Source organism: Schistocerca americana, chromosome 7 (assembly GCF_021461395.2).
Source record: "Schistocerca americana isolate TAMUIC-IGC-003095 chromosome 7, iqSchAmer2.1, whole genome shotgun sequence".
In the NCBI taxonomy this organism is placed as follows: Eukaryota; Metazoa; Arthropoda; class Insecta; order Orthoptera; family Acrididae; genus Schistocerca; species Schistocerca americana.
The window spans coordinates 533,134,257-533,152,572 of NC_060125.1; the positions used below are offsets into that span (position 1 = coordinate 533,134,257).

At 39.0% G+C, this 18,316-nt stretch overlaps 1 protein-coding gene across 5 annotated transcripts in view; it reads left to right on the forward strand.

The window, feature by feature from the left end:
- The window catches only part of LOC124621892 (SET and MYND domain-containing protein 4-like), a 139,603-nt gene that overhangs the window by 89,749 nt on the left and 31,538 nt on the right, over positions 1-18,316 (forward strand). For all 5 annotated transcript variants that reach the window (XM_047147368.1, XM_047147366.1, XM_047147365.1 and 2 more), the window contains 3 exons: positions 2,226-2,430; positions 8,326-8,558; positions 12,016-12,210. In XM_047147368.1, coding sequence (XP_047003324.1) covers positions 2,226-2,430; positions 8,326-8,558; positions 12,016-12,210 — 633 coding nt within the window. The remainder of the gene's footprint in view (positions 1-2,225; positions 2,431-8,325; positions 8,559-12,015; positions 12,211-18,316) is intronic.

The window sequence follows — 18,316 nt, forward strand, 5'->3', positions numbered from 1 at the left end:
ACATGGTTGCTAAGGTTCATAAACCTAACTGCCCATGATGCCCCATTATGGCTGGATACTGTGCCCTCATTGAGAGAATCTCTGCTCTTGCAGACCAACACCTTCAGCCTATTGCCAGCAGCTGAATAAGATAATAACCTGTTCTTACATAGACTCTCCACAGTTCCTGTTCCTTTACCACATTGTGACCTGCTCATCACTATTGAGTCCACCTCCATTTACACTAACAACCCTAATGTCCATGGCCTTACCTCAACCCAAAAGCCACCTCTACCTCAAAGGTAGAGCAGTACCTCCATCCATATTAAGCCTACCAACCATTAGCAATACATTCACTCTGACAGCTACCACCCAATGCATACCAAGAAGTGCCTTCCATACAGCCTAGCCACCCATGACCGTCACATCTGTAGTCCCTCTCAAAATATACAATGGGTGTCACTGGGGTGTTTACAGACCTTAATTACCATCCCAAGTTTGTACAGAAACAGATCTCCCATGCCTTATCTCTCCAGTAACCTTCCACCTCTGCAAGTCCCACAGTTCAATGACAAAGGAGAATTCACTCATGACTCAGTACCACTCAGGACTGGAACAACTGAATCACATTCTCTGCCATGGATTCGACTACTCTCGTCATAACCTGAAATGAGGAATGTCCTACACATTATTCTTCCCACCACTCCCACAGAGGTATTTTGCAACCACTGAACCTACACAATATCCTCATCCGTATGTACACAACCCCTTCTCCCAACCCTTTGCCTCTGGGCTCATATCCCTGTAACAGACCTACATGTAAAACCTGTTTCATACATCCTTCTACCACCACCTACTCCTGTCTGGTCACAAGCAGAGTCTATTACATCAACAGCAGGGCTACCTCTGAAACCAGTTATGTGGTCTACAAGCTAAGCTGCAACCATTGTGCTGTGTTCTACGTGGGCATGACAACTAATAATCGGTCTGTTCACATGAATGGCCACCTACAAACTGTGACCATGAAACATCTGAACCACCAAGTTGCTGAACACATTGTCCAACAAAACATTCTTCATTTTAATGACTGCTTCACAGCCTGTGCCATCTGGATCTTTCCTATCAACACCAGCTTTTCTGAATTGCATATGTGAGAACACTTCCTGCTATAAATCCTATGTTCCTGTAACCCTCTTGGCCTCAACCTTTGTTAGTCATTGTCCTTCACCCATCTAGCTCTTTCCCTGTTCCCACTCCAGCATGACACAGCTCTCTACTCCACCAGTGCACCCACAGGCTTTTCATTTCTCTCCCCCCCCCCCCCCCCCCCTCCCAAAATCCCTCATTCTCCCCTGCCCTCTGTCTAACCTCCTCCTGACTGCACCTAGATGCACTATCCCCTCTCCACCTCGTCCCTATATGCTCCCATGAGCAGAACTTTTCTGTGTCCCCCACACTTCACCGCTACCCCCCCCCCCCCCTCTCCCCCGCCACCCAAGTCTCCTCCTTACCCCTGCCAGCCAGATTGCTTCTATCGTAATGTGATGCTTCTTGTCTCTGGCCTTGGCAGCCAGAGACAGTGGTCATGTGTGTGTGAGTTGCATTTCCGTGAGTGCGTTTGTGTATGTTTTCTAATTTGGATGAAGGCCTTTTTGGCCAAAGCTTACTTGCTAGACAGTCTTTTTGTTGTGCCTATCCATAATTCAACAACTCCACTATGTGGTGAGTATCAGTCTATCCTTTTCAGAATATTGTCATTCTATACTGGATTTCTTATTGAGTTCTTACTGTTAGCTTTTTATATATGCCTGACAGTGAGTGAGACGCTGCCAAGATGCCTTACAGAAGATACAGTCGCCGTCGTCGTGCAAGACAGACTATATATAAAACAATTGAAGATGTGGAAATGACCACATCTGCCGCCGACAAGAAAAAGAATACGATCAAATCTGTCGCTGCACACGCTCTACTGGACGGACCTGCAGTGTTTTGTGGTTGCAGACTGAACTTCAGCATTGACATCAATGATTCGTTTACCCACGGTAACGGATGGTTAACAGTCGCTGTTGTACGTGGTGGAACAGGCGTACCCAATGTGAGTGAGACTCACTGTCAGGCATATATAAAAAGCTAACAGTAAGGACTAACTGCAGTAAATTTAATTGTGTTGAATGAATGTGACAAATATGCTGATGGAATACAAAATGAAGGGAATGTATCCGATACATATAATTTTTTGTATACAGGTCTACCAGCTGTAGTTGGTGGTGAGAATCGCTCAATGCCAGGAGCATCATCCTATCTTAAGGTTGCTCATAGTGATAACAAAGGGAGGTACTGTGTCACCAGGAATGCAATTGCTGCTGGAGACTGTATTGTAGCAGAGCATCCCTATGCATCTGTTTTGCTCCCAGAAATGGGAGGAACACATTGCCACCATTGTTTCCAAAGGTGAGGAATAAATATTTAAGAGCCTTCTATTTCATCTTTTACATCAATAGTAATTACTCATACATTTTCAGACTGCTAAATAATTCATTCAGAGCAGTACAAATTTATTAATAGTGTCAAACTCCATCAAACTGATGTAAGTTTCTTTATAAAAGGAGAGGGAGTGAAAGTGTGTGTGTGTTGTGTGTGCATGAGAGAGAGTGAGAGAGAAAGAGAGAGCGAGAGCGAGAGCGAGAGAGAGAGAGAGAGAGAGAGAGAGAGAGAGAGAGAGAGAGAGAGAGACATTTATTTTTCAAATAAAACACTGAAAAATTAAATTGTCCACAGACACTGGAATAATTCACAAATTTGCAGTGTCATACCATGTTAGAAATTGCCTTTGTCCTTGTTGCTCTTTGATAACAAATTTTCCATTGTGATTAATTTATATACTTCAAATACTTTGAATTATACTGCTTTATCCCCACTGTTTAGGTAGTTGGCTGAGGTGCAATAAACATGAGAATAAGTTACGTAAAAGGCCAAGTTCTGTCTGCATTGGGCTTAGAAATATCTCTCATTTTACTGACCTGCAGACAAGACAGCTAGCATATGAGGGCTGTTCAAAAAGTATCTATCCTTTATTTATAAAATCAGTCTTCATACAGATACAACTGTTTGACACTAGTCACCTCCAAAGTAGTCCCCTTCAGCTTGTGCGCATCTCTCGTAATGCTGCTGCCACTGCTGGAAGCATCGATGGGAAGCCTCTTTTGCTATGGTGCATAGCTGCTCTGTTGAATTCTGCACAATATCATCAGTGTTCCGAAATCTGGTCCCTTTCAGAGTCATTTTCAGTTTAGGAAAAACCAAAAATCCCTTGCTACAATGTCAGCAGAACAGGGAGGCTGACAAACCACAGCCATGTTGTGTTTCACCAAGAAACTGAATTAATTGAGAATGATGAGTGGGTGCATTATCATGGTGAAGGTGCCAACTGCCTGCTGAACAAAACCCTGGTTGATTTAATTATGGGAAATTGAGAAACTATCTCCCTAAACAATTATTGGGGAAACAAGAATAAATACCTTTTATTATTATGAACTTCTCTTCCTACATTTAATAATGGAGATTGCACTTCAAACATATATACTTTACATATAGTGAAAATATTATTATGTTTGGGATTATTATTCTGAGATTATAGATATATTTTACTGCTACAAAAAATTATATCTGGTATGGATATTAAATATTTTTCTTTCTGACTCAAAATAAATTGAAAATTCTTTTAATTCTGAAATATTACTTCATCAGGCTCAAGCCAAAATAGTGCAACCTTATGCTGAGGTGGTTTTATGTAAATATAAATTTTCAACAATGAGAAATAACTATGCTGTGTAAACTGAAAATTGGACTTTGTAAATAACATTACTGTAAAATGGAGGTTGTTTAGACTGTAGAGTGCGAGAAAAGAAAGAAAACTTATTTTAAGCTACTTCTGGGAATTAAAATACCACACAAACTTCCACCCGCACAAAGCATTGGCCACATTTATGTAAATGGTAAGGAGACAAAAAGGTTCCCGTTTCACAGCGAGAACAAATTTTTTTAAGTTCAGCACTGATTATTATTTAATGGTAATTCAACTTATATGAAGAGTCAGCAAGCCTCAATACATTGAACTGCATACAGAACCACGAGTGTAGGACAAGAGCTAAGCAACAAGATCAAAAAGAAAAACAATAAGAAAAAGATAACATGGCATCTTTCCTTTATATAGTAGCTCATGGAATCTAAAGTTTCATTACACTACTTGTGATAAATATTCTTTGTTGCGCCTACATCACTGTAATTACTTTTACCAATAATTAGAAGCATCACACCACTGCCCACAAGGCTGGACATTTGCGTCCACACTGTGATACCATTGTTGGTTTCAAGAATAAAAAATAAGGCAAGATATTTCTTGAAGAACCCTCATACACTCACTCAATACTGCGCTATGGATTAACATCCTGGAGAATTGCAGCTTAAAGTCAAAGAAGTATTTTTTTCTGCAGAAGCATACAATAAGAATATGCTGTAAAGTTGACAACCAAGTCTCTTCATAGGAATTGTTACACTTACATACCAGTACATTTGTGATTAATAAAAAGAAGTGAATTTACAATGAACTATGCAATTCACAACCAAAACACTGCAAGTAAAAATAATTTATATAAAAAAAGAAAATGTTGGAAACATAGCATCATGTAAAAATATAACACTATCACACAAAAATGGAAAAAGTAACAAATCCTTCAGAAGCACCCAGCATATGTAACAGTTTTTTCAGAGGTGTTGGACGTAATATAATAAGAACGGCCAAACCAATAAATTTAAAATAAGATCTGTACATCAGCACTGTCAAGATAAAGTAGAAAAGCAATAAAAGGACTAAAAAACTATAACTCAGCAGGCATTGATGTCATTCCTGTAACAATCATAGAGAAGAGTGCTCTAAACTGAGCTGAAATACTTACACACTGTTCAGTTTAAGCAGGAACTTTTCCTGGTTACTGAAAACATCTATAGTAATTCCAATTTATAAAAAAAAGGTGGGAGAAGTATGTAGATAGCTATAGACCCATCACTATTTCCTCTGGCATTTCAAAAACACTTGAAAATGTTATGTATGACAAATTTATGGAATCTGTTAACAAAACAAAATCCTTTGTAATGAACAGCTTGGATTCAGAAATAAGAGGTCAATAATATATGCCTGAGTGAATTAATTGAATACTAAGTTTGATGGACAAGAAACAGGAATCAACAGGACTATTTAATGACCAACTGAAGGCTTTTGACGAGATGGTTCATAAGAATTTGCTATCAAAGCTTGAAAAGTATGATATTCAAGGTCTGTCTAACAGTTGAATCAATTCCTTTCTGAACAATCATAAACAAGCATTCAGTATCAAGCACAATAGTGTTAACCTTGAAACTATTTCTGACCACTTACCAGAGTATAATCTAATCAAGCAATGGAAACTCCAGTTTGGACTATCAATAACATAAGGAAACATGACACATTGTGTTGCAGACAGGCACAATGAAATTACTGTTGCACATTTAGTTTTCAGCAAAAGCCTTCTTCAGAAAAGGAAACACACACACATTCATTCACACAAGCAAGCACACCTCATGCACATGTGACCACCACCTCTGGCAGTGCAACTCCAGTCTGAGCTGCCAGAGTTGGCAGGCATGTGTACATGAGGTGTATTTGTGTCTGTGAATGATTGTGTGTGTTTCCTTTTCTGAAGAAGGCTTTGGCCGAAAGCCAAATGTGTAACAGTCTTTTCATTGTGCCTCTCTGCAACTCAATGTGTAATCTTATGGTGTGTAACAATTTCTTTTTTTCCTTATATAATCTAATTAAAAATGATGTAACCCAAGATCAGCAATGCGACCACCTCTGCCCTTTCTGTATACTAACAACCGTAGCATAAACACAGATGCTCATACAACTTTCATATTTGCAGACAACACCACTACTATATTAGAGTAGGAAAGAAAGGAAGAATTACAGCAATCAGTAAACACTGCCACAAAACACCTGTACAATGGGCAAAAAATAATAAGTTTTTAATAAAAATTAAAAATCAATAGCACTAAAATTTCCCAATGCTCCAAACAAGGACACATACACCGATGTGTACATAGAGTCTACAATGGAATTTTACATTCTGGTGCAAAAGTCTATAACAGGTCACAGGTACACATCAAGCAGGAAATTAAAAATTAGCAGACATCAAAACCAAATTAAAAGAATATAGTTATCCCTAATGGTCATCTCATTGTAGCCAGACACAATGCTCCCACAGAATTAACCTCTGCCTTCGTTCACCAACACTTCCAAACTATCATCTGTAACACCTTGCCCTACAATCACAACATTGCTCACTGCCTTCGCCATCTCCGCTACCATTAGACTCCTTGTTAGTCACTGTGGATGTGACATCTTTGTACACCAACATCCCCCATGCCCATGGCCTTGCAGCCAAGGAACACTATCTTTTACAGCATCCTCCTGATACCAAGCTCACCACCTCTTTCCTAACCCTTCTAGCCAAACACATCCTGACCCACAATTAATCTACCTTAGAAGGCTAAAATCTATAAACAAACCCATGGTACTGCCATAAGTACTCACATGGCACCTTAGTAGGCCAGCTTATTTATGTGCCATCTGGAGGAATCCATCTTATCCAGTCAACACCTAAAATCCCTTGTGTGGTTCAGATTAATAGATAATATTTTCATGACATGGTTGCATGGCAAGGACAACCTATGCTCTTTCCTCCATAACCTCAACACCTACTCCCAAATCTGCTTCATCTAGTCCATCTCAACTCAATCAGCCTCCTTCCTACTTGTCAATCCTCACTTCTTTGATGGCTCCATAAATAAATCTGTTCATATCAAGTGCACCAACTACCAATAGTACTTGCACTCTGACAGCTGTCACCCATTCCAAGTCAAAAAGTCTCTTCCTTAGAGCTTCACCACCAGTGAATACCACATCTGCAGCGGAAAGCAGGAGTTTTTGGAATATCCCAATAACTTTACCAGAACTTTTATTGACAGAGAAAATCCTACCCAACTCATCCATAAACAGACCTCCCGTGGCATCTCCTCCTCTGACACCAGTAAATCTGTTAAGCAGCCACTGACCAAAACTCCTCTCATCAATCAGCATCACCTTGGCCCTCAGAGGCTCAACCACATCCTTCACCAGAATTTAGACCTTGTCAGAGGGAAATGCTAACCACGTAATCTAAAGTAGTGTTCTGCCATCAACCCAACCTACAGAATGTCCATCCCTATTCCAGCCCTGCTCCCAATCTGGCTTCTATAGATCATTCTCTGCTGGTTGGCCTAGGACAAGACCTGTTCCATACAACCACCCACCACCACCTATTGCAGTCCAGACACAGGCCTACCCAATGAAAGGCAGGAGCGCATATGAATGCAGCCATGTTGTATATCAGATATGCTGTGATAACCATACAGTGTTCTATTTGTGCATGACAAGTAATCAACTACCTACTTACACAAGTGGCCACCGCCAAGCTGTGGGAAACCATAAACTTGACCATACAGTTGCTGAACACACTGCACACCACAACACAAAGACTTCAACAGTTACTTCACTATGTGAGCCATATGGATATTCCCTTCCAGCACAAGTTTTTCTGAACTAGGCAGATTAGAATTGTCTCCCCAGCATATTCTGCACTCTCACGATCCCCCTTCCCTACATACTCTAACTCTTTATCTCTTTCTCCCCTCTCCACCTCTCTCTCTCTCCCTTTTTCAATCCTCTCCCTTTCTCTCTACCTCCCCTGCCTCCCTCTTCACATCTACCTTCCTCTCCTTCCCCTCCCCCCTCTTTTTTTGCCTTGCTGTGCAGTGCCGAGTCATCAGTTGAAATACATACCTCACTCTGTCCCACTACCCCCATCTTGCCTAATGTTTCCTTCCATACCCTTTCCTCACTTCCACTAGCCCAGGCAACTACCTTCATTAGTCAAGAATCAGTCCTAATGAGGGAGTGTGCTTTTGGGTGCCTGTGTGGTTGTGCGTGAATATGTACACTTTTTCAAGAAAAACAGGAAAAGAACTTGAAAGCTAGTGTGAATGCTGTTTTCTGTTACATGATCCCATACTCCGCACATTAGTCAGCTATAGATGAGTGATTGTCTTTCCCTTATTTTATGCATTATTCCATCCAGGAATTACCATTATTGCTAAACTCATTTTTTGCCTATTTGTATGTTTATATTTGTACCTTTTGTATGTTTATAAAATATATATATGAAAAATATATGATCATACAGGTATGACATGCAGTTGTTTATTGTCATGCAGGCTGGAAACAGCAGTGGGCTGCCCTACATGTTCAGGTGTTGCTTTTTGTTCATCAGAGTGCCGTGATAAGGCTCTCACTACTTATCATCAACATGAATGCCGTTACTTGGGACTCATGTTAGGATCAGGCATGAGTATCCTTTGCATGCTTGCTCTGAGAATAATAACACAAGAACCTGAAGGATTGCACTTTTTTTGCAGACTAAAGCCTCACTTGACTACAGATGGGAAAGGTAAAACAATGCTAGATTTTTGTTTCTAATTAAATGTGCTATGACAATGACCTGGAATAAAAAATCCCAACATGTAACAATACTGTTATTTGTTAAAAACTTTCATTCTAAATAGTAGTTTGAACTGAAATAAATGTTCTTAAGAGATTATAAAACTATGTATAGGATAAATATATCTAAAAACAAAGATGATATCAATATAATAGAAGGAAACATTCCACGTGGGAAAAATTATATATAAAAACAAAGATGAGGTGACTTACCGAACGAAAGTGCTGGCAGGTCGATAGACACACAAACAAACACAAACATACACACAAAATTCAAGCTTTCGCAACAAACTGTTGCCTCATCAGGAAAGAGGGAAGGAGAGGGGAAGACGAAAGGAAGTGGGTTTTAAGGGAGAGGGTAAGGAGTCATTCCAATCCCGGGAGCAGAAAGACTTACCTTAGGGGGAAAAAAAGGACAGGTATACACTCGCACTCACGCACATATCCATCCACACATACAGACACAAGCAGACATATTTAAAAGACAAAGAGTTTGGGCAGAGATGTCAGTCGAGGCAGAAGTGTAGAGGCAAAGAAGTTGTTGAAAGACAGGTGAGGTATGAGTGGCGGCAACTTGAAATTAGCGGAGATTGAGGCCTGGCGGATGACGAGAAGAGAGGATATACTGAAGGGCAAGTTCCCATCTCCGGAGTTCGGATAGGTTGGTGTTGGTGGGAAGTATCCAGATAACCCGGACGGTATAACACTGTGCCAAGATGTGCTGGCTGTGCACCAAGGCATGTTTAGCCACAGGGTGATCCTCATTACCAACAAACACTGTCTGCCTGTGTCCATTCATGCGAATGGACAGTTTGTTGCTGGTCATTCCCACATAGAATGCATCACAGTGTAGGCAGGTCAGTTGGTAAATCACGTGGGTGCTTTCACACGTGGCTCTGCCTTTGATCGTGTACACCTTCCGGGTTACAGGACTGGACTATCCTATACAAGCCTCTTCATCTATGAATGACATGTATACATACTCTTTCTCAGTACAGCATGCAAATTATTTCTACACTCCTTAAAAATATCATATTATCTCAGTGTTTTACCATATACATCATATCCTTCAAATATTACTACCTATTTTAAACTGTCCTTCAGACATAGTAAAGACAAGAAAATTGATTCTGTTCACTTTCAGACATTTGCCCTTCTCTCTACTGTCCATACCATTCCTTCCCCATCCAAATTTTGTAATGCCTTCTTCCACCACTCTTCCTCCCCCCCCCCCCCCCCCCCCCCCTCTCCTCTCTTTATCCTGTGCTGCTGTCTGCTTTGAACTTCGATTGTTACTGGCTTTTCAACATGCACTCTAAATAGTCCTTTTGCCTCTAAAAATATTCTGCTCTTGGGCTACATGCAGAAACTTCTGATTCTGAAGACTAATGATTTGTGTTATATGTCTGCAGATCTACATTTGCTGTTGCAAGGCACAAGGCTGTTTTCTTTCAGAATAAGTATCATAAAAGTTTTAAAAACTTTTGCAACTAATTCAGAAACCAAAAATATTTTAAAAGAAGACTCTTTGAAGGGCAAGAATGGGAATATTTTATTAGCTACAAAAATTTGGATCATAACATTAAAAAGAACGTTCAAGGGTACAGAATGCTTCAAAGCAGAGAATTAGTGGCATGCTTGTGTCACTGTTATTATTCATAGATTTCTCAGTGGCTTAGCACCTTAGAGCTGAGAAAGGTATGGAAATGACCAAAAGTTCACTCCATGACTGATCTAAGAATGACTTCCTGGTACTGCAGTTGGTGCTAAGCCCATGGTTAAACCAGTAATGAATTTCTCCATTTGTTGCAGAGTTGTCCCATCTGTACTTGGAACTAGGCTTTTATAATTCTGTGCAACTAGTTCTGCCGTTTGATTAGCTTTGGTTAGAATTTTTATCTTGAGCTTCAAATCCAAAAGGAGTTTTCTAAATGATCCTATTTGGATTGTGCTTCATTTAAAGTAATAAACAAGGTGATGGTTGCAATGATGAAGCTGGAAAATAATTTTTGGGAACAGAATATGTTCTGAAACAAAAACCATTGTCTACATAACTAATCATAAAACTATACTTGTAAACTCACAACAGAAGCAAGGCAGGTTTGAGAACATTTTTTCAATAGAATCATTGGGGATGCCCTCTCCCCTTCCTATTTCCTTATACACATTCACCATGTCAGGTTTCGCTAATAATTGTGATACAAGTTGTATACAGATCTTGCACTTGGGACCCCCTCTCAGATTAGTGCTCCAAATGGCAGCTTTTGTAGCTTGGGCCTTAAACTGACCCTGATGACAAGCCACACAGTTGTAACATACTTTTCTTTTCCAATGTACAGGTTCTAGGTACTTTTGTTATTTAGTAACTACGAGGGATATCCAGAAACAACAGATGTTCTGAAATAAAAAATTAAAAATATGACAGAAACCAAATTTTGTGATATATTTTTTAAAGGAAAATGCTTAAGCTATTTTTCAATAAAATTGTCATTCTAATTAAGGCACGTATCATACTGTGGTACAAGTTTTTCAATACTGTCTCTGTAGGAACCTGCCACCTGTGATTGCAGTCTCTGGTTTATAGCAGCAGGTAGTTTGGTGTCAGCATCAAAGCACTGCGTAGTGAGCCACGTATTCATTGCTGGTAAGAAGTGGTAGTCGCTCATCACCAAATCGATGCTGTACAGTGGATGGTCAAATGCATCCCTTCTAAAATCCCATAGGAGTTATTGGGTATGAATGGCCACGTGTGGACGTCCATTGTCGTGAAAAACCAAAACTTTTGTGCTAAGTTTTCCCTAACATTTGTTTTGTATCACCCACCTTAACTTTGTCAGTGTTTGACAATACCTCCCTGAGTTAGTTGTTGTGCTATGTTCAAGGAAATCAATGAGAATCACTCCCTTAGAGTCCCAAAACACAGTAGTTATGATCTTCCTTGCTGACAGCATTTGCAAACACTTCCTCAGTTTCTTAGGAGAATTTGTGTGTTCCCATTCCATTTTTAAAATCAGTACTCCGTTGCCTTACTCAGCTTTCACTCATTATTCTTCTTTTGTAAGCATTTGAAAGACTGCAACAAATTTTAATTGGTTTGCAGTTCTTTTCCATCAAAAACTTAATCACAGAATGCACCTCACAAGTGGTGGGATTTTCTGTTGCAGTGTATATTTTAACACATCACAGAAAGTAAATTACCAGAGACACAGACCACATGCTACCACCACAGGATACATACTGAGAGTAGAAATGTTATGCCACCAAAATCGCAGCTGTGGCCACACCCACAGCTGCAATAGCCCAAAACAACTGTTACTTCCTGGATGACCCTCAAAATAATTATGCACTAAACATTTGAGTTAGAGAAATGTAAAGTAATTTTAATAATATCATTAAATACATTCCAGGTTCTAATAAAAAGTGTGAACTAGATTCTCATGCTAAAGAGTACTTGCGTGTTTGGAATCTTGAAACACACAAGGAGGAGAGAACTCCACATGACTTCTTTCAGCGTACATTGATGGCTGTTTTCCTTCTTCGAATTCTGCAAGACAGTGGAAAATTCTTCCCAGCAAAAGAGAAAAATGCAGGAAAGAATGAAGGTAAGATTTTCAACCAACAGAAAATCGAAGCTGCAATGTAAAAATATTATGAAAGGATAGTTGCTTCTCACCATATAGCAGAGATTCTGATTTGCAGATAGGTACAACAAGAAGACTGTCGCAAAATAAGCTTTCTGTGAACAAGGCCATTGTCAAAAATAGACAAAACACACACACACACACACACACACACACACACACACACTACAAAGGCCTTATCTGCAACTCAACATTTCTACTCTATAACGAGTAGCAACTATCCTTTTCATGTCATTGCAAGGTAAGATTTTTATTAGACTTGCTTCATGGTTATTTCTCCATATCATAAAACTGAAGAATGGTTTGATATTTAAAGAAAAAAGGATTTCATGGTAATTATGCCTGTTAGATGTTTTTCAGTGTATGGATGAACCTGAGTTTACTAAAAAAATTCAGTTTTGTGTTATATCAACAATGTGTAATGCTGTCTTGGTTACAATAGTGGCACGAAATCAATGACAATTTCCAAAGGTAAATATAATTGGGGAAAGAAGGAAGCAGGGCAAGAATAAGATGAGAAATCATTGTAAATGACAAAATTTACCCCAAAACTTGAATGAATACTTCCTGCTTCAAGTATAAGTAGTCTCTGCTTAAAAAATGCATATAAGGAAATAATTATGAAAAGCAAAGCATTAAATGCATTATCTCCAGATCATGTTTGTACATTCAGTGTGAGTAGTGTGTAGTCTCTTGGTGAAGTTAACAACATAATATTATAAATAACTTCATCAAAGAGAAATTCAACTGAAAAAACTAATAAATTACAACACATAATTTCTGGACAATTCTTACATTCAGGAGGCAAAATGTGTATTACTGCTGATAGACACAAGTAAAAGTAAAAGTGGTTCAGTTCCTAGCTTTTGGAACTAGTAAGTTCTTCCTCAGAAGGTAGGGAGGGATACGATGGGGAAGGTTGGGAAGATGTTGAAAGTGTTGAAGAGCAGGAAAAAAGCAAAGCTTGTTGTGAGAGTTTTTAAAGGTCAGCAACTGGAATAACAAGTATAATGTGAATTATCTAAGAGTGTATATAAAAACAATGGAAACTCCAGGTTGGAATATCAAAATGTAGGGAAAGATGGATTGCTACTTACCATAATGACAACGTGGAAGCAGCAGTCTGGAGGGGATACGGAAGGGAAAGAGACAGCACTGTCTAAGTGGGGAAGAGAGGACTGCTGTCTGGCAGATTGTGGAGGGAGTAGACTGCCAACAGGCACAGTTCCAGGAGGTTGTGGAGCAGGGAGGTGGGGCAAACAGGGCAAAAAAGGAGAGGAGTGGGGAAAGATGGGTGGGAGTGTTGGCAGAGGACAGCACACAGAATGGCTGCCGCTAAACTGTGGTCAAGAGTGAAGTAGACAATCCTGTGCCACAACATGCAGCTGAACATAACATGCTTGATTTCAATGGCTGCTTCACTATTCAAGTAATCTGGAGCCTCCCATCCAACAGCAGATCTTCTGAACTGCATAGATTGGAGTTATCCTTATGAGATATTCTCTCTTCCTGTAATTATCCCAGCTTCAACCTACAGTAACATACTGTTCCCATACCCTCTGTTCCTGTAATAATCCTGGTTTCAGCCTGCTGTAACATACTGTTCCCACACCCTTCCCCCAACAGTTTTCACCCCCACTGTCCTATCAGCTTCTCCCCACCCTTGTCTCCCAATCTCTTTGTGTGCTGCCCTCTGCTACTGCACTCATTCATCTTTTTCCGCTCCTCTTCTTTTCTGCTCTGTTTGTCCCACCTCCCTGCTCCACAACCTCCTGACGCTGTGCCTGTTGGCAGTCTAGTCCCTCCACACTTCACCAAACAGTGCCCCTCTCTCCCTCCACTTGAATAGTGCTGTCTCTTTCCCTTCCCTCCTCCTCCAGACTGTTGTTTCCATTCCATGTGACAGTTGCATTCTGGTCCGAGCTGCCTGTCTACAACTTAATGTGTCGTCTTTATGGTAAGTAGCAATCTACCTTTACTTACATTGTTGTTAGTGTATATGAAATTTGTCTGTGGTCTATGTTGTAGGAAGATGGCAATGCAACAATTTATGTAGCTCTAATCTGTGCATGTATCTTGAAAAGTTCACAATAAAGTAATTACATAAAAGTAATACACAACAGGTTATGGGTGTAAACCTCTAAAGAAAGAAATAAAAAAGGTAAAAAATAGAAGACGTGAATAATGAAAGGGGGGTGGGATAATAATAATAATAATAATAATAAGTCACACTAAAATGTCACAAGAAAATAAAGAACTTTGTGATAAACAGGTATCTAAAAAAGCAGTACTTTTAGCAAGTGGGGTGTAGAAATTAGAATATTGTTTAACCACAAGATCTGTGTCATACCATGGATGGAAATGAATCACTTGAAAAATGTGAAATAGTAGAAACAAAGAAGAAATGGCAGCAATGGGACAGCAGATTGAAACATTATGAGAACAAGAGACGAAATGGTAAAGCCACATGTATTGTGTTGTGAAACTTCCAAGTCTGTGTACAATAAACTTAAAGCAACATACAAAAGAAATGCTTCTCAAAGAACTCAACAGTTGCTTCAAGAACTTAATAGTTTCAAATGTGATAAAACTAATGAGATGGCAAGTAATGTAAGGGCACTGCAGAATATAGTTCTTTAACTGAACTACCAACAGTCAGAAAAGATGTCAGATAGTATATTCATACCCAAGTTTCTGTCTATTTTGCCAGGTGAATTTAAACAGTTTTCCTCACTATGCGATTCGTCACCCAGTAGTGAGAAGATTGTGGGAAATTTATTTCCAAGGCTCACAACAGAAGAAGAATGATGAAGAGAGTATCATCTTTAATATTCTTTTTAACAGGAAGGATCTAATATGTAGCAATTGTGGGGACATGGAAATTTTTCAAGGGAATGCAAGAAGCCTAAGAAGAAAGAATACTGTTCTATATGAAAGAAAAGTAATAACAGAGAACAAGAGCACTACTTTAAAAACAAAAATAAAGTTCACTCAGCAATACTAAACCTGAGTATATTCTCAGCGAGCCTAGGCAGGCCTTTAAAGTCCTGTCCTCACCACAAAAGGACAAACCATAAAAAAATACTGTTGTTCTATGAACAAAGAAACACAAAAACATGGGTGTCTGAAAAATTTACCCAAGAGGGTACAAACTTCTAAAATTGCTCTTTTGATATTACTAATTTGTGCCCAGAGAACTTAATTTGAGGGGAAGAACACAAGATATATTGCATTTCAAAATTTAATACCCATCCATTCATTCAGTATTTCTTTGTTCACAATTTTTGCCCTCTTCCAGAGCAGAGAATGGTACTCTGACAAATGCATTTGGCCCCGCATATGAAGTATAATATATGAACACATCTACAGTGTTGGATGGTTGTGTTCTTCAGAATCTACTACAATTGCTCTTGCATGTAAACCTGAGTATATTCTCAGTGAGCCTAGGCAGGTTGTTTTAGCCTTCAGACAGAAGGTAAGCCGCTTTTGTCATTAAGTTGTGCAGCAGTAGAAAGGATCCCCTTTTGGTAACTGGAGACAAATGTTGGACAAGTATTCTGCAGCCATGTTTACTTCACGCTCGGTGTTGAGACTGCCCCTTTCTGGATCGTGATAAGGTCTGTACAAGGAAATGGCAGAGGGAAGGTTGGGGACTCTATTTCAGCTGTGTAATGGTTCACATCTGCCAACAGTATCAAAACTGCCACTGCAACAAGGGAACAGTATAATTTACCATGGCAGATTGATAATCAAATAATGGGAAGTTATGTTGTGCTTGGTAAAGCTAACATGTTTCCCATTTCACTCGGCAATACTAAATTTAACATTAATAGCACTGCAGACAACTATTTTTAGGAATTGATCAAAAGACAGTATGAATCAATAGTAGCAGAACCAACTCCTACAGCAGTATCTCCACCAAAAGCAGTAAAAACGTCAAGAACAGTTACAGTAACAACAACACATGCAGTAACAGCTCCATCAACAGCAGAGCCAACTCTAATACCAGCAGCAAAATCAACAGCAAGAGCAACAGCAGAACCACCCATAACAGCAGCAGAGCCAACTCCAACATTAGCAGAACCATCACTGTCAACTAAAAAAACTGCAGACATCAGACGGAAGTCTGTACCTCCATCCCATCTAAAATATTTTTAGTGGAAAGCAGAAGGAGGAGGAAGCCCGCGTGATAAACAGAGATATGACTTTATTTAAGTCGTAAAATCAGAGGAATTTACAACACAGTATTTACAATTTTAAAATAATCCAACATAATGTACAGTGCCAGAGCAATAAATGTGAACAATTAGATGTGTTTGTAAATGAAACTGTGTCAGATTACTTGCTATTAGTGAATACTGGTTATCTGATGCCAAATTAGAACTCTTTAAACCTTTATACAAGATACTAGCTAATAAGTTTTGCAGATCTTCCACTAGAGGTGGGGGTGCATCAATGTATGTAAAAAGCAAATTTGATTTTAATTCTGTGAATGTAAGTAAATATTCATTAGAAGGGACAACTGAATAATGTGCAGCATGTGTAAAAATACCAAGTGATGATATTTATGTTATATGTTTGTATGGACTCCCAAGTGGAAACTTTGAAGTTTTTTAACAAAGTTTTGTGACATGATAGATAATGTTTTTACGTCACACCTGAATAAGTTAGTAATTATCGGAGATTTCAACATAAATGTATTAGCAGATAAGTTACACACTAGAATATTCAAGTACCTCAGCTCAAATATAATGTAAGATACCTGATAAACACTGCAACTAGGGAGACTGAAACATGCCAGTCTGCAATCGATAACATAATCAGTGGTATTCATCTTTATGATCCAACATCTTATGTTGTTATAAGTGCTTTGTCAAGCCATCATGCAGTAGAACTAGATGTGAACATAAAAAAAGCTCCTACACACAATTGCTATAGATATGTTAGGATGAATACAGACCAAAATATAACTCATTTGATAATATGCTACACAGTGTAGATTGGAACAGCACATTACAGTTATAGCAAATTCTCATGTGCACTATACTACATTTTCAACCAACCCTATCCATTAATAAAAAAAGAGCATTCCATCACTGCTGTAACCTGAAACTGGATATCAAGTTCAGTCACTGACGCTAGAGAAAAACTAAGATGGTACGACTATGCTATGTTAAATGACTTGAGCAATAAATAATTAAAAAAAGAGTTCAAAAAAGGTTAGAAACACTATAGAGACCTCCTAAATTCTGAAAAACAGAAACATTTTGCAGGCGTCATTCAAAACTCAAATAATGATGATGATGAGGTCCTGTACTCCGAGGAGTATAGGGGACGATGCAGGAGACCCTCACTGGTGTACTAGGCCAGGTCCTAGTGGAGATGGTTTTCCATTGCCTTCCTCTAACCATAATGGGGATGAATGATGATGATGATGATGAAGACACAACAACACCCAGTCATCTCGAGGCAGGAAAAATCCCTGACCCCGCTGGGAATCGAACCCAGGACCCCGTGCACAGGAAGAGAGAGCGCTACCGCAAGACCATAATATTTCCAAAACATCATGGTCACTAGAAAATAGACAAATAGTTATTCTGGGCACCATACAACAGAATATCACTTTCAGATAAATGGTAAAATAGAAACTGATCAGAAAAAATAGCAAATCTATTTAACAACTACTTATTGCCTCTGTTAGCTCCATCAGAAACAGTCAGCTTAAAAACCACAAATACAAATTCAGAGGAACACCAGTGTCAGGAAGTATATTTTTGGCACCAACAAGTGAAGAGGAAAAATTAAAATAGTGAGTAGTTTGAAGAATTCTCAAGCAACAGGATATGATGGTCTTAGTCTGGACACTCTTTAGAAATGTATTCATAAAACTGCATCACCTTTATCAGCAATTATCAACTTTTATATGGAAGATGGTCTATTTTCAGGTGAGTTGAAAACTGCTCAAGTTGTTGCTATTTTTTAAAAAGGAAACAGAAATCTAGCAGAAAATTTTGGACCCATATCTGTTCTTCCAATAATATCCAAAATCTTTGAGAAAGTAATGTAC